Raw genomic sequence first — 21367 nt, 5'->3', positions numbered from 1 at the left:
TGGAGAGCCTATAATGTGATGAATTAGGAAGCAGTTATAATTTTGTGGAGGAGATTGAGCACACTCATGCCTACATTTTACAATGGGTTTTGATAAAATTTTTACCAAAGATTACTACCATGAATTGCTCATTTTTGACACGTTGCAAAACAATGACTGCTTAATATTTTTAGAGTTATCTCTCTTTGAAATTTAAATGTCTTTAAAATTTGTTATGGGTGCGCATATGGAACAATGTTTTTTTTTATCTACATGATATTTTCATATTATCTTTTATCTTCAGTTTTGAAGTAGAAAATCGAGTTCATTATATCAATAATGATTGCAGGTGTTGGATGTTTAGTACACCTTTATGACCCCATGCAGGTCCGGGTGTTAAAAGAATAGGCCTGCAGCAGCACTAAGCTTGTCGTATAAGGCGACTAAATAGTGCTCAGAAACCTAGCCGGGGGCTAGGCGCTCTGCCCATAGAGCAACTGGGATGTGTGCCCCAGGTGGTGGAATGGGGTACCCCTGGCGTGTTACATGCTGGGGTTGTCAGGCTATAATACGGAAAACCTGACCGCAAACCATAGTGGTGCACCGTGTTGGGAAAGATGCCACGTTCCTCGCACGTTAAAGAACCCTGCTGTAGTATTCGATAGGAGTAGGAACCTTTGCGCTCCGCCACAGGAGGCTAAATTGCCCTACCTTACCCATCCCCCCCTTTTTCCAGTGGCAATCAAAATTTGTCGACCCTATTATCCTTGTGACCCATCCTTTCTTCTTTTCATTTCATGTTCATTTTATCATCCATTTCATGTTCATTTTATCATCCATTTCATGTTCATTGTCTGAACATAGCTGAAATATTGCTGCTCGGACATTAAACCCCAACAAACAAACAAACAAACAAAGTACACCTTTATGGATTGTCACTCTGCATTTACTTAATTGATGTCTTCCTGATTAAGTTATGATGAAAAATACTGCTAAACTATTCAACTGAAACCTTATATATTTGTTTATTCAAAATTTCAGGGCAAGCATGTAAAGGCTTTATCAATGAATTCAGAAGATGGAGAGAGAGTGGAGTTTAGTAATCAAGGTGTCTTCCTTGATGGACAAGTAGAGGTAGAATACTGTAAATTTATACTATAGTATTGTAGAATAAACAACAACAACATAGTTTAGTGATTCAGTAATTGATGACTTGTGACGGATCTAATTGTAGATTTGTTATGGTAAATGACGATAAATGTATGAGAGATTATCTAAATTTCAAATTTTTCAATGGAACAAATCAAAAATGATATAATTATAACTTTATTTTAAATTTGCATTTAACAGAGGAAGTCAAATATGTAAGATAATTTCATGCTGAAAAGGGAGATTATTTAAGTTTTTGTATTTTACATATAAAAACCTAGTAAGCACAACTCCTACTGAACTGCTTCATGGATTTGATGAAATTTAATTGGAATGGTAATTAAGATTCAAATATAAATATTCAGCAATGAACATAGATATTATCAAATGCCTTAAAAGGGGTTCTTTGATATGCTGAATCTAAACATATACTAATATTCTTGATTTTGACCATGTTTTAAAGATGGTCCAATGTCTAAAGGGTTAAAAATAAATAAAAATTTGTTTGTTTTCAATAAAAGTTAAATTCTTTTGGTGACTCTAAACTTGTTTTAAAATTTTGATTTGTGCCCCTTCTTTAAGTTAATCCAAATAAGTGTTGAAAAGTTCCAATTTTTAATTTGTTAAGTAATACCTGAAAAAAAAAAGAATTATTTGTGTTTTTTTCATATGCTTAGTCTAACTGTGTTCTTAGAATTAATTTTTTTTGACCCAATTTTAAGTTAAAAGAAGTCAAGGTAAGGTCCAAAATTAAACTTTGGTTAATTTATTTTAAGGAAAATTGAATTCTCCAGATTTTTTCCATATACTGAATGTAAATATTATGTGTATTTAGATTTTAAAATTTTGGGTACTGTTTTCAAATTGGTCTGAAATTTAACTTTTGTTCTACAAGAAATGAATACTTTGCATTCCTAGATATGCTGAATCTAATTGATGTGGCTTATTTTTAGATTTTGGACTGTTATAGGTTAATGTCCAATTTCAAAGCTTTAAGTTCTTTGTCAATATTTGTTTTGTGCCAACATTTGACCATAATCCATATTTAGAGGTATATCAGATTTGAATGTAGTATATGTATGTATCTTCCCTACCTGTTTTGTGTTTGACTTCTGCTGTCATATCAAGATGCTCTGCAGAGCATTTTATTTGTTAATGATAGATGTTGCTCCTTTTGGTTATTGATAGAACTGGTTAGGTGATATTGAAGCAGGAATGGTTGATACTTTGATGGAGAGGTTAGTAACCACAAAACTAGCACTGAAAAAAGCCAAGAAAGACAAATGGTTAAAGGAATACCCAGGTCAATTATGTATTGTGGCCAGTCAGATCCAATGGACTTCAGATACAGAGAAAGCTTTGAAGCATGTCAGATTAAGGGGGGATAAGAAAGCTCTGAGGACAATGAAGAAAAAACAGGTATAACTGCTTCAATGTTTGATTAAAATCCTTTAAAACACATTGAACAATATTTAAAAAACACTTTATTATAAAATACATATTGGTGGAAGTTTGTAAAAACTAGTGATTGAGAAAGTCTGAATTATTAGCAAAATATATTATCATTATAAGTAGGGTATCTTTCTTCAATTTCTGATTTTAACAGTTAAGTATCATTACATCGTTTTAATACACTAGTCTGAAGATATCACTGATGACATGATATATTTGAATTGATATCCCTAAGGAACAGATATTTATACTGTAATTTCCCTATTTGCACAAGTAAAACATATTGACTGTTTTTTCATAATGCTTAAATATGCCAATGTCATATTATCACTTCAAGCCATGCCCACTGTTTGAATGTTTACATGTCAGACTACCATTGATTATGATTGAATACACAATGTGACACACTTAATAAAACCAGCCAAGTGTTGAAGCGAGGACACAATGGGACAATGTTTTGAGTCTAAATCAAAATAATGTTGTTACTAGTTATTATTTGTTAACCACAATACATATCTTTGCTGCAAAATGTGTCAGTAATTTGTAAAAAAGTAGCACAATCTGTCTCACTCCAATCAATTGGGAATAGATTAACAAACTTACACCTATCTAGATCATCTATATTATTCCGCCCAGATGGGAGGTGCCACACAGGAAACGCATTATAGAATTCGTATTGGGAATAAAATTACCTGTTCATGAAAATATTTTTTTTTATTGCAGTATAAAAACAATAATAATGTCTGGACTTCACATAAAACAAATAAAAGGATTCGGCATGAAACGAGGTAACTGCTCAGCCAATTCTCACAGTTACCCCATTTCTTTGCTGCATCCTTTTATTCCTTTAATTTGAAGTCAAGACACTATTATTGTCTATTTATTAGCCAATTTTAAGTCCATAACCAATATTCTGAGTCAATAACCATATGGGCCATTTGTAAATGAGTACAACATCATACCTTACATGAATTATTTCTATACTAATATGAAATAATAAAATATAATAAAAAAAGAATCTGAATTGCTCATTGGTTATTGGGTAATGTTTTGTTTGGAGTTTGTAGGACGTTATATTAGAATTATTTTTTTAAAATAAAATGCTTTCATAGTACCGATAATTACATAAAAAATTACTCTTTTATGGAAGATCAAAGTATTTTATTGATAAAGTTCAGTACTATTTGTGTACATTTCTGAAAGCTCAATTAAATGCTATAAAATTTTATTAAATTTTCTAATGCTAATTCTTGTGGTTTTTTAGGTGACATCATTGAACAAGTATTCTGAGATAATTCGTTCTAACCTAACAAAGGTCCAAAGACTAAAAGTAACTGCCCTGGTTACTATAGAAGTACATGCCAGAGATGTGATAGAGAAACTAATCAAGACTGGTTGTAATGATGAGAATGCCTTTGAATGGCTCTGTCAACTCCGATACTATATGGAGAGGGTAATTGTTGCACTATAGTATATCTATACTTGTGAATTCAATTTCATCAGAAAGTATTTAATACTAGGTTATTTTCATACAAGCATTAAGGAGGTAGACCTTAGATTAGGGGCACAACTCTTACAAATCATTGGAATGTTTGTATTCATGCTCATTATATCAATCTCATGTAAGCATCAAAGTAATGTGGATTGATTTCATTCTGTTTCAAATGAAAGCTTGAAAGGCTTTGGTGAAATTGAATATGATACAAACATATCACAGATTTCAAGAATTATGTCCCTTACCCTAGGTCTACCTCCTGAAATAAGAACTCATATTTTTTTTCATGTACAAAGATTCATACTTTTAAAACCCAGGAAGTAAATACAGCTTTAGATGTGGTATTAGGAAGCTCTTCTTTTTTACATTCACGAAGTCGATATTAAGGTGGCCTATGTTTTCACGCAATGTCATGTTATCTGTAAAATGAAAGTAAAACAAGGCTCAATTCAAAGAAAATTTGTTCAAATGCTAAGGAAAAATCAACCAATGATGATGCTTTCCTTTAACTTATGAATAAAAAATTTTTGATAAAATTGATTGTGAACATGCTCAAATTACATTGATCTTCAATTAAACAATTGAAATCATGCCTTAATTCAGGCCTACATACAACTTATTGGAGCATGAATGGAATCACCTGACATCTATCTTCGCTGTTTCTTAGATTTATAGAACTAAACACATGAAAACATCATACCTCAACTTAAATTTGGTGTTTTAAATATATTATAATCCTTTAACTGTAACATATATTATAATTAACGTGAAAGTCTTAACTGGTCATCCAGCTCTGTACATATATGTGACATTAGCAGAATGATGTTAGTACATTCTTGGGATGCTTCAGGAGTGACATTAGCAGAATGATGTTAGTACATCCTAAGTATACTTTAGGTGTGGCATTAGCAGGATGATATTAATTATCTCAACTATATTTAAGGTATGAGATAAGCAGAATGATGTTAGTGCATTCAAAGTATGTTTGAGGTGTGACATAAGAAGGATAGTACATCCAAACTATGCTTTAGGTCTGATATACACAGAAGATTTTTATTCATCTGGACAATTCTTTAGTTATTTGAATGATGTTACAGGATGGTGCAAGTGATGTTTGCGTGATTAGACAGACCAACACTGACTTTAGGTATGGCTGTGAATACCTCAACTCACGACGTCTTGTTATTACACCATTGACTGACAGGTGTTATATTACCCTGACAACAGCTCTTCATCTCCACAGAGGAGGTAGTCCTAAAGGTCCAGCAGGTACAGGAAAAACTGAGACAGTTAAAGATCTTGGAAAGGCTCTTGGCATGTATGTTATTGTGGTCAACTGCTCAGAAGGATTGGATTTCAGGTCAATGGGAAAAATGTTTTCTGGCTTGGCACAGGTAACTTATACATATAACTACATTTAGTTGATTGAAGTAGAAAAGAAATACTCCATGGATTTGAATGATAAAATGTTAATCGATTTTTTTTTTAAATCTTGTGTGTCAATTAATTGCTGCACCATCCCAAAAGTGTTTTTCCCAAAGAATCTTAATACAAAATTACTTTTTCCAAAAAACAATTGTGATGCCATTTCACAAGTAATTTAAAAGTTAATATAGAATTTTCCACCTTATGAAAGAGAAATAGCTGGAGAATTAACCATTATCAAAATTTTTAGTTTTTATTGCTATGTTCCAAAATACCATTAATTAAATTAAACGAAAAATTATGGAGTCACAATTTACCTATGAATGCAAGTAAATTTTTGATGTCTTTTCTTTTCTATTGAGTTTAATTTATTATTATTTTATAATCATCCTGTTAATATATGATACCCTAATATACTTCTGTTTTTAATCTTTCTGTTGATGATATTTTCTTTAAGATTTGTAATAGGACAGCTTCACAATATTATTTTGTAATTTTGTTTGATTTATTGGGGACTCACTTTTGACATAGTTTCCAAATCTACATAGTTATAGTAAATGTTATTGTTTTTGTCATGGATTCCAGTCATACACCATTGTTGTCTTCCTATTTGTATTTTTATGTCGATGATCTGAAATTTTAATTTTATCAGTGTGCTGACATTATGATTAATTCTCATTTTAGACTGGTGCTTGGGGTTGTTTTGATGAGTTCAATCGTATCAATGTAGAAGTACTGTCAGTTGTGGCACAACAGATTTTATCAATACTAAGTGCACTATCCTCCAGGACAACAAGGTTTACATTTGAAAGAAGAGAGATAAGCTTGATTGCCACTTGTGGAATCTTTATTACAATGAATCCAAGTATGTTCTACTTTCATTATTGAAGTTGTATATATCTCTGTAAGCTCTTGTGATATTTTTTTAATGTAAAGCTAAGTTACATGTCTGTGGAATTTTTCACACACCATTAGATAAATTTTGAATTTTAAGACTTGAATACATAACCACTGGGAAAACATAAGGATTTTGAAAATCTTGCATCATAAGCACAAAAGAATTGCTTGAAGTCTTCCAAACTAATTTTGAACTTCTGTGGTCATTTTGTGGTAATATTTCTGGCTAAGAAATTGTGTACACAACAACAAAACAACTTCACATTTGATAAATGCATTTATCATCATATAGTGTATCATATGTGAAAATATAAATTTGTTTCTTGGGTGTGGACAGGTTTTCTGGATTCAAATGTATCTGAAAAACAACAAAACCTACCATTCTCAGTAATTTGTTTTGTTAATGAGCATATAATTGTGAACCATTGTGATGACATTACAATAAACTAAAGCTTCTAAAGATTCCTTTTCCTTACACTTATGTATATTATTATGTTTTGAACATTTTTTTGTTATTACAACAAAGTTGAAATTTGGGGGTCATAGCCATGACCAAATGCCCCTGCACTATTTGTTTAATAAAAGAGGCAAAGTCTGTAATTGACAGTTGGACAATCATGCCATTGAGTAGCAGTAATTTAGCTTTTGTACCAGTGTAACTTTGGAAGCTGTGAATTTTGAACATACTACTTGAGATTCTGTAACTTTTGGACATACTACCTGAGTGAGATGCTGTGACTTTTGAACATACTACTTGAGATATTGTGACTTTTGAACATACCACCTGAGATGCTTTGAACTTTTGACTTTACTTTGACTTTTGACATTACTACCTGAGATTCTGTTACTTTTGGATCTTAACTACCTGAGGTTCTGTGATTTTTGGACATACTACCTGACTCTGTGACTTTTGGAAATACTACTTGAGATATTGTGACTTTTGAACATACCACCTGCGATGCTTTGAACTTTTGACTTTACTTTGACTTTTGACATTACTACCTGAGATTCTGTTACTTTTGGATCTTAACTACCTGAGGTTCTGTGATTTTTGGGCATACTACCTGAGTCAGTCACTTTTGGACATCCTACCTGCATCTGTGTGACTTTTGCACATACTACCTGAGTGAGATGTGTGACTTTCGAACATACTACATGAGTGAGATGCTGTGACTTTTTGACATTACTACCTGAGTCTGTTTGACTTTTGGACATACTACCTGAGATTCTGTGATTTTTGGACATACTACCGGAGTCAGTGATTTTTGGACATCTTACCTGAGATGTAATGCACTAATGAACTACATATCATACTACCTAACAACTTACTTCCCCTTTTGATTGGAATTTATTTTGTACTGTTGATCATACATTTTACAGTCTTCTAATTGTTCCTATCTTAAAAAAAGATTCTCATGTAAGTTCGAAATGTGACATTGTCTGAGTGATGATACTGATTTTCAAGCCAATGGTTGTCAGTTTAAGCTCATTTAAGCTATTAGCATTTATCGGTGTCTTTATGAAGGCCAAACAAGAAATTCAGGCTCTAGAGCCTCTAATTGGATTTAGACAGTACATTTTTCTCCAGCAATACTTGGTTTGAAGCCTTTTCTGTTATTGCAATCACCAAATTGGTTAAAAGCTAGCAAGATGTAAAACTGGATAAGATAAGTGCTCATGGGCTCTTATCATATTTCTCTCATATTGAAAAAAAAACATGCATTTGCATATGAATACAAATTATATTAGTACTTCTGAACTAATTACATGCACTACCATGATTTCAGGCTATTCGGGGAGAGCAGACCTACCAGATAATTTGAAAACAATTTTTCGTTAGTACTTCTTAACTAATTACATGCACTACCATGATTTCAGGCTATTCAGGGAGAGCAGACCTACCAGACAATTTGAAAGCAATGTTTCGTCCTATTGCCATGGTATCACCTGATTCCATTCTGATTGCTGAAATCATTTTATTTGGTGAGGGTTTCAACAACTGTAAAGTTCTAGCCAGAAAAACATATACACTGTACTCATTAGCTGATCAACAATTGTCAAAACAGGACCATTATGACTTTGGACTGAGAGCATTGGTTTCTGTACTTAGGTATGCTGGACCCAAAAGAAGGACAACACCTAATATGAATGATGAGGAGGTATGGCTGATAGATATAGAAGATTTTTTTTAAACCTCCACCACACATTGTATTATGTCATACCCCCTGCTTTAATTGATAGGTATGTGTCCATTGTTTAGACTGTCAGGCTGGTTTTCTCTTCACCCCCCCCCCCTCCCCCAAGTTTACAAATGATAAGTTCAACAAAGTAACTTGAGCACAATGTAATTTATAGTTTGGGAGTTTTATGGTTTTGGAGTTATGTTATTTGGAGTTTTTTAACATTTGCCATAACTCCTTTTTGTAGCTAAAAAGTATACTAGTCATAAAACTAAATCATGCCCAGTCCAGTACCCAGATGTGCCTGCCCATATCCCCTTTATTATTGTTTTAACTTACAATGTGCATATTTCATTGTCTTACAATGGGGCAATATAGGTACAATTTAATGACGTGTAAGTTACATAATTTTTTTCTCCTTGTGTAGAGTATGATGAGCTTTAAAATAAGTTAGAAAAAGAGTAAGAAAAGTACCGTATGTTCTCTGTGATGTTTATCACATCCATTTCAAGAAAAATAATACAAGTGCTTTTACCATTTCATTTAATCATACATTTTTACCATTTCAGATATTGCTGCTGTCAATGAGGGACATGAACTTAGCTAAGTTGTCCACTGCAGATTTGCCTCTATTTAATGGTATTGTGTCCGACTTATTCCATGGAGTAGAGATGCCTGTAGTAGAACACTCTCTGGTTTGTTGATTTAAAAACTTAATTATTATGATAGATTTAAAGCCCCTCTCATTAGTCCATGATAAAGACTTGAAACATTCTACAGCAGATCGAAAGTAAATATGCTTAAGTTTCTATTTTATGTAAAACCTACTCCATTTAAATGTTGATTCACCTTTGTCTTTTTATTGAAAAAGTAAAGAATATGTAGTCTCTGTATTTAAATTTTATGACAAACATTTGCATGGAGTATTGTGCTTGGATGTCTTAAAACAACTGAGACCTTTTTATCCCTAATTCTGTGATTTGAAACTTTGCTATCATTGAAGAAATGTTGTTCATTGTTTTTCTTGTTCACCAAAAGCAAGTATTTATTTTCTTAAAGTAATTGCATGCTGTTTAAAAAAACTGATATAATCAAGCATCACAAAGATATCTCACTCTTCAGATCAATTTTGACTGTTGTAACACTATGTGAAAACTAATAAATGATAATTTTCATTGTGTCTATTATCTGTAGATGAAGAATGCTATAACTGCTGAGCTGAAAACACAAGGACTGCAGGCCAATCTCCACACGATTAAGAAGACTATGCAGTTGTTTGAAACAAAATTTTCCCGCCATTCTGTCATGATGGTTGGAGGAACACAGTCGGGGAAAACTGTAGCTTGGAAAACATTACAGGGATCACTTATTGCTTTGTTTAAGAGGGGAGAAGAAGGATATCAGAATGTGAAGGTAAACAATGTGTTCCTTTGGCAATGCCTAAACTTTTACACTTGTCAATCCTTGTACATGTCTCATCAGTTTTGGTCACCTAGAACTTTAGAATCCTTCATGGAAATAATTTGACAATTAAGTCTTGCATAATCAAATTGTTTTCACAAAAAAATATTACATTTACTGTGCATATCATTAATTATGTTAACTTTATTGGATAATTGACTTTATACAAGATGTTTTATGAGTCAATGAAACACATCTTATAAAAATAAAATATGAGAAACATATAAAATTTAATTATAAAAGTTGAATGTTTTATGTTTGAAATGAAACAGTCAGCTCTTCAATGAAACTTACTGATAATGGTGGGATTTAAAGAGAAAAACACACAGTACAAAAATACTGAGTTAATACGCACAGTGTAGAACAATGTTTAATGATTATGTAATATGTAGTTGGCATTGCCTACATAAGTAAGCACCTTGAGCTTCAACATTTTTACCCTTAAGTGCTACTCAAGCTATGTCCTTTCAGTTTTAGTGGATCTGATTCGTAATTTGTACAAATTCTTATGATATCACGGTGAGTAAATTATGGGAATATTTTCACATAATGATCTGTTAAGTAAACAAATTCATATCATACTGATGCAACTGACAGCTTGGCATAAAGTCCAGTAATGATTGCCTTTCCTTTCTTAGAAAAGCTATGCTTTGCTTTTAAAAATACAATCCAAGATATTTTGTCCTAGGTTGGTTAGATTCTTGAACAGCCAGCGGAACAGCTGAGAAAGATGCATTAAAGAACACCCCATTTTTCCTGAACTTTTTAAAACACAACTATTCCATAAATTGTATGACAAAGCAGGAAAAAAATATGAAAAGGAATGCACCGAAGATGAGTGTGTATTTTCAGTGATACAAATTTTTGTTTTTTGCTGTCAGGTGTCAATTTCTGATCTTCTTTCTGCAGAACTTCCCCATTCTTCTAATTACAGCATCCAGTTTGGCTGATAACTATCTCTGTGGGCAGTCTTGAGCCTGTTATTTTTATCTTTTTAGGTGTTTCCGTTAAATCCGAAAGCCCTGTCTTTAGGAGAGTTGTATGGAGAATTTGACTTCAGTACCAATGAATGGCATGATGGTGTACTCTCTAGTATTGTAAGGAATGCTTGTAATGGTAGGTCATAGCCCATTAGATTATGAAAAAGACAGTTTCTTTTTAATTTCAGTGTTTGAAATAATGTACTTGATGTCATTCCAAGGGATAAGACAATATTATGAAAAGACAAGTAGAAGACAATTTGCACTTTATTATTTTAGACAAAAACTAAATCATATTTTTGAAAGATTTACACGTTTTTATAACAAAACATTCAGATTTTGTATTTTTGAAATAAAAATTGTTTGATGATTTTTTTGTAAAACCCTGTAGCAGACATTGTACATAACATATCTGTTTTATAATACCATTTTTTTAACCTGTAAGATGACAAACCAGATGAAAGGTGGATATTATTTGATGGCCCAGTTGACACCCTGTGGATTGAAAGTATGAACTCTGTTATGGATGATAACAAAATTCTAACACTGATAAACGGAGAGAGAATATCACTTCCTGATCCTGTGTCCTTGTTGTTTGAAGTAGGAGATTTGTCTGTTGCCTCCCCTGCCACTGTATCTAGATGTGGTATGGTGTATTTTGATTATGAAGATTTGAAGTGGTTGCCCTTTGTTGAGAGCTGGCTATTGCAGAAAAAAGACAATGAGGTACAGGAAACATTGTATTGAATTGTTTTAAGAAGTATATCATGTAATGTATCTTATTATAAAAGATGAAGCAAAAAGTAAATCAAAGACTGAAGTTTTCAAAATCGCTTATCATCAAATATTCACTGTCACTGATTTTGGCTTACCTTCAACATCCGAAATGGTATCGATGGGATATGCTCTAAAATTGGGTGACTTCTGCTGAAATCTTGGTTCCCATGATATTATTGCGTACTCTTTTGTAACAGTTATAACCTGAATGTTTTCAACCATCTGTTCTCATACAAGCAAGAAACACTCATGTATGTTACTTAAGAGGTACATTTTTATCTTGTATGAAGCTAGAACTATGATGCTATGGTGGTAAACATGGTGAGGATCTGCAGCATTACGTGGGGTATAACTACATATTTATCCAAATCATATGAGAATACTAAGTTCTGACATTACGAGTGCAAGAAGTCGCTAACAATATTAGTGACCTAAAAAGTTTTATTAAATCTTACAGTGTATTCTTTTCTCTTCATAGATGCTGGTTGAAGAATTGAAGAAAATGTTTGACAAGTACCTTGTGAAAATCCTCACTTTCAAGAAATATTACTGTCATGATATCATTCAGATTGCTCCAATGAATGGGGTTAGGTCATTATGCAAACTGTTTGATGCTTTGGCTACCCCAGGAAATGGAGTGGACATGTCAGATCAGTCAGAGGAAAGTTTTGCAAGGGTAGTAGAGTTATGGTTCTTGTTCTGTATGATATGGTCTATAGGAGCATCGGTTGATGAAGAAAGTAGAAAACGATTAGATAACTTCATACGAGAAATGGAAGGAACTTTTCCTAACAGAGATACAATATATGAGTATTATGTTGATCCTAAAGGAAAAGCTTGGATTCACTGGGATGAGAAGCTTAAGGATGGTTGGAAATACAACCCTAGGTGAGAACTATGATTTTTGTAGTTTAAAAAATGGACAATACTTTCATAAAATCTAGGTAAGCTAGGGTATATAGTCCAAATAAAAATAGATTTTCATTATTGTTCATGCATACTCAAAATTTTATGTACTCTGACTTAAATCTTAATTTTCATTTGAAATTCTTGACTATGCAAAAATAGGGGGATAAATTTAAATGCTTAAACAGCCATCTTTCAGGATTTTAGAATGCATAAATCAGTTTTTGGCTGAGTGCTTTGCTGTCCTGGGCCTGCTGGGGAACTTACACTGTCCCCAAACCCCTTGCCGTTACATGACCACAAATAATTTGTTATGCCCTTGTAAACATATTTTTTTAAGATTCAGACACTGCCAAAGGTAGGGATGATTCATGGTGTAAAAATACATTTCATTTTTTGTTTACATATGGTATATTTTTTTTTACAACAGTCCTATCTGTATTCAGATCTGTATTTCTGAGAAAACTAGACATTTGTCTCCCATTAAAATCTTACAAATAAAACCAAATCAAGACTGATGACTCTTGCATACTGCCGATTTCATAAACAGTCTGTATATTTTTTTTTTTTTACTGAATTACAAACTAAGTCTGGTTTGGGCTTATGACATTGTTGAGTCACCCTTGTCTGATTTATTTAAAACTGCTAATTTAGAAGACAATTTCTTACATATGCATGCTCAATAGGTGGGCTATATAGTTTTACCCCTGTTAGTCCATCTGTCTGTCCAGCTCATGTTTTTGTGAAACTTTTCTCTGCAACTATTTTTTACAATCACTTGGTATTTTGACATGACTCTATAGATGTGGCATTTTTTGGGACTTGATTTTTGACTTGTTCCACACCAATTTATTGTTTGTTGACTCCACTTTCATTTTACAATACACTTAAATTGGGATGCAGGAATACCACTTATGGCTCACATAGTTTGTTTTTGCTGTTGACAACATTTAATTTGGAATTTTAAAGAAACCTTTGTTTATTCCAGTGTTCCTTTCTACAAGATTATAGTTCCTACTGTTGATACAGTAAGGTACCAGTTTTTGGTGTCTACTCTCATAGACTCCTTCAATCCAGTGTTACTTGTAGGACCAGTGGGTACAGGAAAGACATCAGTAGCTAACCAGACATTGAACCGAAGTGATCCTAAATCATACTTGCTCTTGTTTATCAACATGTCTTCTGAGGTATTTTCTTACTTTAGTTGTTACTAAAGTGGTTTCCACTAGTAACACCAGTTATTTATATTTTCCTGTTAATTGCATAAACACACAAAACAATCAATTTCTTATCAAATCATGTATGGAATTGTTCTAATTTATTTTAGACCAACCTAATTAAGCACTGAAAACTTCAAATAATTTCTCTTGGAAGGAATATTTCTGTAAACGGTATATATTCTCTGACAGACGAACTATGCAACTACTGTATCAGGAATCTACTGTATTTAATATTCTTTTTACAGACTTGTATTTAAGCATAGTGTGGACAAATGTTACAATTCTTCATACCAATATTCATATTCAGACCTCAAAAATATTTGTATTTTACATTGAAAATATTAAAATTTATGTTAATATTAAAGGTATATATCATAAAAAGAATTGTAAATTTTATAGTTGGACTTAAAATTATCTGATGAACGTTTTAGACAACATCAAACCAAGTTCAAGAAGTAATAGAAAGTAGAGTGGAAAAGAGAACTAAAGGTGTTTATGTACCTGTTGGAGGAAGGAAACTTTTGACCTTTATGGATGATTTTAACATGCCAGCTAAAGATGAGTTTGGTTCTCAACCCCCTTTAGAACTGATGCGAATGTGGTTAGATTATAAGTTTTGGTATGATAGGGAGAAACAGGTCCACAAGGAAATCAGGGTAATATTCTTTACAAAGTAGATGTATTTTAAGTTCAAGTTCTTGAAGTAGAATGAGGGGAAGTGAATTACCTTACTTTTGTGGAAGAATTTTTACTGTCGACTGATGAATAACCTTTATCAACCACTTAAATTTGGAAGACTGTACCTTAAAAGACAAAACAATTGGAATGAATGCATATGCATTTTTACACTTAATTAGTGCAATAAAAGCATTTTTTTAAACATTAAATTTCAAGAATAGAAAATACTATAAATCATGTTAAGTTAATTCTCTCACCGCCTTATCTACACCAGATATGCAATAAAAATAGAACTACAAATTCTTACCACATCAAAATGTCTTTCAAAATACTGGCAAAATGGTTTGTTATAGAATTAGAAGTTGCTTCTTCACCCATATATACTGATGACCTATCATATAAAAAATAACTTTGAATTTACAAAGCATAGAAATTCTGTTGATTATTAGGTTATGTATTTGTAATTTATATTCTAGGACATGTTCCTGATAGCAGCTATGAGTCCCCCAGGTGGTGGGCGTAGAGTGATTTGCCCTCGTTTAAAAAGCAGATTCAACCTTATTAACATGCCTATCCCTCAGGTAAGACTTAACAGAAAACAAGATATAACGAGGAATCAATTTATAACAAAAGTCACATTTTGGTACTCTCTTGAAAATATCACTTGCTGCTTTTCTTAGTTTCATTAGTTACCAAATCCTAATAACTTCAAAAATGACTTTTCAGTATTATTCCTGAAGCACACTTCTATGGTATAATTTACACTTCACAACTGGTCTGTTTTTGTAACAAAGTATCAGATTTTAATGAACATGTCATATTCTCCCATGGTAAAGCTTTTGCACTAGAAGTACCAATACAATGTATTACAAACTTTCAAAAACATTTACTAAGGTTTTCACTGTTACAAAACTTTGATACAAAAATGAAATAGTTATTACAGGCTATTTATGGAAATATACTCTATAAAGCATATTTTTTTCAAACTAAATCCAACTGGTTTATCAGCTGCCTTGAATAGATTTGTTTGTAAAGGATGCAATTTTCAAATTATGCCCATTCTTTGAAATTTGTTTTTTCAGATATTTTCAACCCATAATTGCATCCCAACATGAAAACTAAGTAATTTTATAGTATTGCACTACATCAAATCTTGCCTATTTAACACTTGGTGTTACTTGACCAAATCCATCCCTTTGACAGTGTAGTGACTGATTATTTCTAATGCTCATAGTGTTTTTGGTATTGTCATTGGTTAACATGTTCTAAGCTGGCTTTCAGAAACTGCATGCATTTTTTAAGAGGATATCTCATTTTGTTTCTGTGTTGTATGTTGAGGTGCTTCATGGAGAGAATTTTCAAAATTTGTAATCAAGTTACAATTTTATGAGATATAAATACTTACTTGTCACTAATACAATATGGATTATTCCCCTTGAGTCAGTCCATAACTTGCAAACACACATATGATCAAAACTAAACACCTTGAGGACCTAAATCATCTGCTTGCACACATTCTTCAGTTTATCGGCAGGTAACTAAACTCCCAACCAATTTCACTGAAAGCATGGGGTGGTGGTGGGAAAGATGACAAGTAAGTATTAATATCTCATAAAATTTTAACTTGATTACAAATTTTGAAATTTTATTTCAATTATTAATACTTACTTGTCATTAATACAACATGGATGATTCCAAAGCAATCTATCCCTCTGTCAGGTGGTGTATGCTTTAAACCAATAACTTTCCAAGCCTTGCTCGAAATATCATGAACATAAATTGAATAACAGTACATTCAAATAAACTGTGTCATGTTGACTCTTCATCACAAAACACTTGATTAAAATACTTCCACCATGAATTGTTAAAATACTTTCATCAAAACCAAACTGGTGGGCAACTCGCCAAAATAAATGAACTTATCTACATATTTTGCAAAACATCAACTGACAAGTCTCTTAAATAGAATTTCCCAAAAGTGGATTCTGAACACCAATCTGCAGCTTCTAATATGTTCTGTAGAGATGCTCCTTTATATACTGTGAAAATACTATTGTTTGTGGGGTACCAATTTTTGTGGTTTTCGTGGGTAGGCTAAACCACGAAATTTGGTTCCCAACAAAAAGGAGATTTCCATTGATGTGTATACTAAACACCTCAAAACCACGAATTCAAGAATCCACAAACATGTGTTTCTTCCGTAATCCACGAAAATTGGTATCCATGAATTAAAGTACTTACACAGTAATGCCCATGAGGGTCCAATTGCCCTAGTTGAATGAGCCTTTACATTCTCTGATACTGTATTCGGAAAAGCCAATTGAATTGTTTCTACAATCCATCTGGAAACAGTTACTGGTTTGTGAGGTTCACAAATTGAAGGAGAAAGTTTACCCAAAGTACCTCTAAAACTTTGTCACCTTCAAGCACTGTAATAAACATTTCCTAGGATCTAACTTCCCATTGTTTTAAATAGATGGAACAAACAGTTTTGATCCCATGTGATTTTGACAGTCTTGCTTTGATAACCCTGAGCTTATAAATGTGATACCATTCTGTTGAAACCTCATTTGGGTGTCGTTCACTCTAAGAGACTGCAAGTTGCTACATCTTCTGAAAGTAGTTATAGACACTAAAAAGACAGTTTTATATGTTGAAAATTCAAAATCAATAGCATTCAAAGGTTCAAAAGGCTGTTTTTGTAACATATCAAGAACAGTCTGTAAATCCCACTCGGGCAATAATTTCATGCCAGGAGACCTGGAATGAAAAACCCCTTTAATGAGACGTAAAATATGAGGATGCTGACCTACTAGTACATTGTCTATATGAGGAAGAACATTTGAAAGCATCGACCTGTAACCCTCCGTTGTTCTATATTGTAAACCTTCATCAAATAGTAATACAAGAAAATCTGCAATTTGGCTCAAAGTTGGGAAGTGGAATTGATTTCCCTTGTATCACACCAGCTATAATACTTTTTGACCTTGGAACTATAGTCCCTCTGTGTACCTTGTCTCCAAGAGGCGGAGAGAAGTTTCCTAGTTTTTTTCGAAAAGACCTCTGTTTGATAGGATCTGTCGATAGAAGCCATGCAGTCAGACTGAAAATGTCTGGATCTGGGTGATAAATTTGTGTCTCTTGTTGACACAACAGATTCTGAATCTCTGGCAGTCTGACTGGGAACTCTATCAACAGCTCCAGTAGTTCTGGGTACCATTGTCTCCGTGGCCATAGTGGAGCAATGAGAAGAATTTGACAGTTGAACTGCCTCATATATTCTAGCACTCTGTGTATCAGGCAAATTGGGGAATATGCATAAGCGTACATCTTCTCCCACAATATTGTCAATACATCCAGTGCATATGCTCGTGGATGAGGAGTCCAAGGACAAAGCACCTCTGTCTGATGGTTCTACACTGATGCAAACAAATCCATCAGAGGGTAACCCCAAATCTTAAAAAGTTTCATAACAATCTGACTGTTCAGTGTCCATTCTGTGGGGCAAATTTTCTTTCTGCTCAATTGATCAGCTAGAATATTTTTCTTTCCTACTATATGAGCAGCTTTTAAAGTCATTTTGTTTGAAATTGCCAAATTCCAAAGATCCCAAGCCAGAAAACATATCTGAGGAGGTTTGGTCCCTCCCTGTTTGTTTATATATTGGACAACAGTTGTGTTGTCGGATCTGATCAGTATTGACTGGCCTATCAAATGTTTCTGAAAATGTTTGACAGTTTTTATTACTGCCTCCATTTCTAACCAATTGATATGCTTTTTGATTTCTGAAGCCTACCACTCTCCCTGGACAATTTTGTTGTTCAAAACGCCCCCATAATCTATTTTTGAAGCATCTGTTGCTTTGGTTATTGGCATTGACTGAGATTGTAAAGATCGGCCTCTCAGCGTGTTCACTGAATTTCTCCACCAAGTCAGATGTGATAATAGATGTGGAGTAACAGGAATTTTCATTTTCAAATTTTGAGACATAGGTTTCCAAAATGCCAAAAGATGTAATTGAATTGGTCTCATAAAAAGACGAGCATTGGGATTAATTCTATGCATGAAGCCATTATCCTTAACAAATGAAGAAATTCCAATGCTGTTGCAGTCTTTCCTTTTGACAAGGTTTGCACTGCTAAATTCAATTTTGCTATCCTTTCTTGTGTTGGATGAAGTAAACCCTTCTTTAGATTGAAAAATCCTCCCAAGTATATCAACCCCTGACTTGGTGACAGATTGGACTTTTCTTTGTTGACAATGAACCCTAGTTCGGTCAGGAGATTGAGACATTGGTTTCGATCTAATATCAGATGTGATTCCTTTTTTTTTAATAATAACCAATCATCTAAGTCTACTACTAGGCGTATGTTTCTTGCTCTCAGATAAGCTGCATACTGATACAACTTTTGTGAAAACTCTGGGAGCTGACGTTGGGCCAAAACACAGAGCTTTGAATTGATAAGCTCTGCCTTGAATTGAAAACCTAAAAAATTTCTAATGTTTTGGAAATGATGGAATATGATGATATGCATTGCTGAGATCTAGACTTACTGCCCAATCTCCTGGCTTTACTATGTTCAACACTTTGCTCATAGTATCCATTTTGAAGTGTTTTTTTATGAGATACCTGTTGAGGGGTCTCAGATTTATCACTGTTCTCATTTTGCCATTTTTCTTTGGTACCAGAAAAAATGTATTGTAAAAACCTGAAAGTATTTGATCTTCTGGAACAAGCTTTATTGTGTTTGTTTCTGTCAAAGAATTTACTTCTTGAATTAAAGTATTTAATTTTTTTGGAGAAACAGAAGTTTGTTTTATTTCTTACCAATTGGGTTTCTGTATGAATTCTAGTTTGTAACCCTGTTGTACAATTGATAAAACCCATTGGTCTATTGTTGTTTTTGCCAATTTTGGAGGAAAAAATCTGAGATTTCCCCTACAGGTATCTCTGCCTGCCTCTGATATAAAATTACCTGTTTCAAGTCAACTACATTTCTTTTTGGGAATTCGAAAAGAATTTCCCCAAGATCCTGTACTGCTAAAGCCACCACTTTTGCCATCTTTTGGAAAAGCTGAAGACTTTGAAAAGTTCTTTCCTGACTTTGTATTTCGACGTGAAATACTGGAATGAGAACCACCTCCTTGATTCCCTGAATATGTAGGATTTTTATTTAACCAACCTTCACGGCTGTCATATTCTAACTTATGTTTGTTAGAATTGTCAGAAACCACTTAAGTAGAAGAAAATTCCGGAAGCCAATCTTGTAATTGATTATTTTGTTCCTTACGTTTTTCTAAAGTCTCTTCTAAAGCTTTACCAAACACACCCTCTCCTGTGAGAGGTAAATAGAAAACTTTAAGCTGAATATCTTTAAGGTTTTTATTAACACCTGCATCAGCTGCAGCACATTTCCTTCTCACCGTGTGATGAAATGCTCCTGCACGACCCATTTCATCAATTGCCTTCATTGAAATTGAAAATAAGTCTTTAACTACCTGACAACATTCTTCACCACCATTGTCAGATTCTAATTTATTAAACAGTGTCCCGAAAGCCCAAAGAATTGTAATAAGACCCATTCTGCTAGCTACTTGATCAGAAAAAGAGAGTTTCTCAATTTGTTTCAAAGGATCAGAAAACAACTGCTTTCCATTACACCAGCTTTTCATTCCTTTTGGATGTAAATATCTTATCATAGGTTCTAATATATCATCAAGTCCTGGAACTTGTAACTCTGATAAAGACTTATCATGTACAGGAAAATTTTGTCTATATTCCTCTCTGAAAGAAGTTAAATATCTAGGATTATCAATCCTCCATGATCTAGCTAACATCTTAATTTGTGAATCTTCAAGAATTAAGCCAACAGATCAATCACCATCATCAGTGGGAATTTCATCCTTGAAAATCTTTGATAGTCTATCATTGCCTCCTTTAACAACCTCAACATTATTGTCATTAGGTAATAATTGGTGAAACTATCAGACTTGCTACTAGAATTAACAAATTGCTTAGGACTATCTGTACTCATGAAATCATTTGTACCACTGTCATTGTCTGACATCAAACCCAGTACATTGGCTCTCTCCCGATTATCAGGGTGCAAAGACAGAATAGAGTGTTCATCAGTATCTCTAACTCTAGGGCTGCCCAACTTGAAACATTTTCCCTGACTTCATTCTTCTGCGTGGCTAAACCACCAGTTTGAGAAATAGAAGTTTCTGTATGACGAGAAGCTTTACCTGCCTTCAACAGGTCAAAAAGTTGGTCAAAACGATTGTCAAACCTTATTTCTAATGTATTTATACATGTCTCTAATTCTGCTGTCTTCGAAGAGCGTTTCCTCTTCGTCTTTTGACTATCAAACATCAACGAAGTTATTGACATTGTAGCCTCTGGTCTGTGGCTAGAATCAGTATCGTGAAAAAGTTTCCGTCTCCGAAAGACCTTCAGACAGTTCAGCCATACTTAATGGCAGTGAAAAAAAGATGCAAGTATCGGGACTCGTACCGAGAAAATCACAAAGTCCCACATGAAAAACATGGATCGTTTTGTTTCCAACCGAAGAATAAACTGAAGCATGTGTTTAGTTTAGATCATCTGTGTGTTTGGGAGTTATGGACTAACTCAAGGGGAATAATCCATATTGTATTAGTGACAAGTAAGTATTAATAATTGAAATAAAATTGATGTATTATTGAGTAAACTTTATGGTGGGTTTGTTGTTTCAATTCATTTTTGACCTGATATTAATGGGGAATAGA

The 21367-nt window shown here is 33.4% G+C and overlaps 1 protein-coding gene across 3 annotated transcripts in view; it reads left to right on the top strand.

Annotated features, from left to right (window-relative positions):
* LOC148626283 (dynein axonemal heavy chain 2-like) overlaps window positions 1–21367 on the top strand; it is a 117778-nt gene that overhangs the window by 54676 nt on the left and 41735 nt on the right. For all 3 annotated transcript variants that reach the window (XM_088570163.1, XM_088570165.1, XM_088570166.1), the window contains exons 31-44: window positions 1021–1113; window positions 2317–2547; window positions 3845–4033; window positions 5173–5469; window positions 6185–6365; window positions 8276–8556; window positions 9147–9272; window positions 9772–9990; window positions 11037–11154; window positions 11464–11744; window positions 12274–12683; window positions 13690–13888; window positions 14353–14577; window positions 15076–15180. In XM_088570163.1, the coding sequence (XP_088426289.1) occupies window positions 1021–1113; window positions 2317–2547; window positions 3845–4033; window positions 5173–5469; window positions 6185–6365; window positions 8276–8556; window positions 9147–9272; window positions 9772–9990; window positions 11037–11154; window positions 11464–11744; window positions 12274–12683; window positions 13690–13888; window positions 14353–14577; window positions 15076–15180 (2955 nt within the window). The remainder of the gene's footprint in view (window positions 1–1020; window positions 1114–2316; window positions 2548–3844; window positions 4034–5172; window positions 5470–6184; window positions 6366–8275; window positions 8557–9146; window positions 9273–9771; window positions 9991–11036; window positions 11155–11463; window positions 11745–12273; window positions 12684–13689; window positions 13889–14352; window positions 14578–15075; window positions 15181–21367) is intronic.

The sequence above is a fragment of the Perna viridis genome, chromosome 2 (assembly GCF_037379345.1).
Source record: "Perna viridis isolate PV_CMFRI_1.1 ecotype Kerala chromosome 2, ASM3737934v1, whole genome shotgun sequence".
Lineage (NCBI taxonomy): Eukaryota > Metazoa > Mollusca > Bivalvia > Mytilida > Mytilidae > Perna > Perna viridis.
This window is presented reverse-complemented; position numbering and strand designations above follow the sequence as displayed.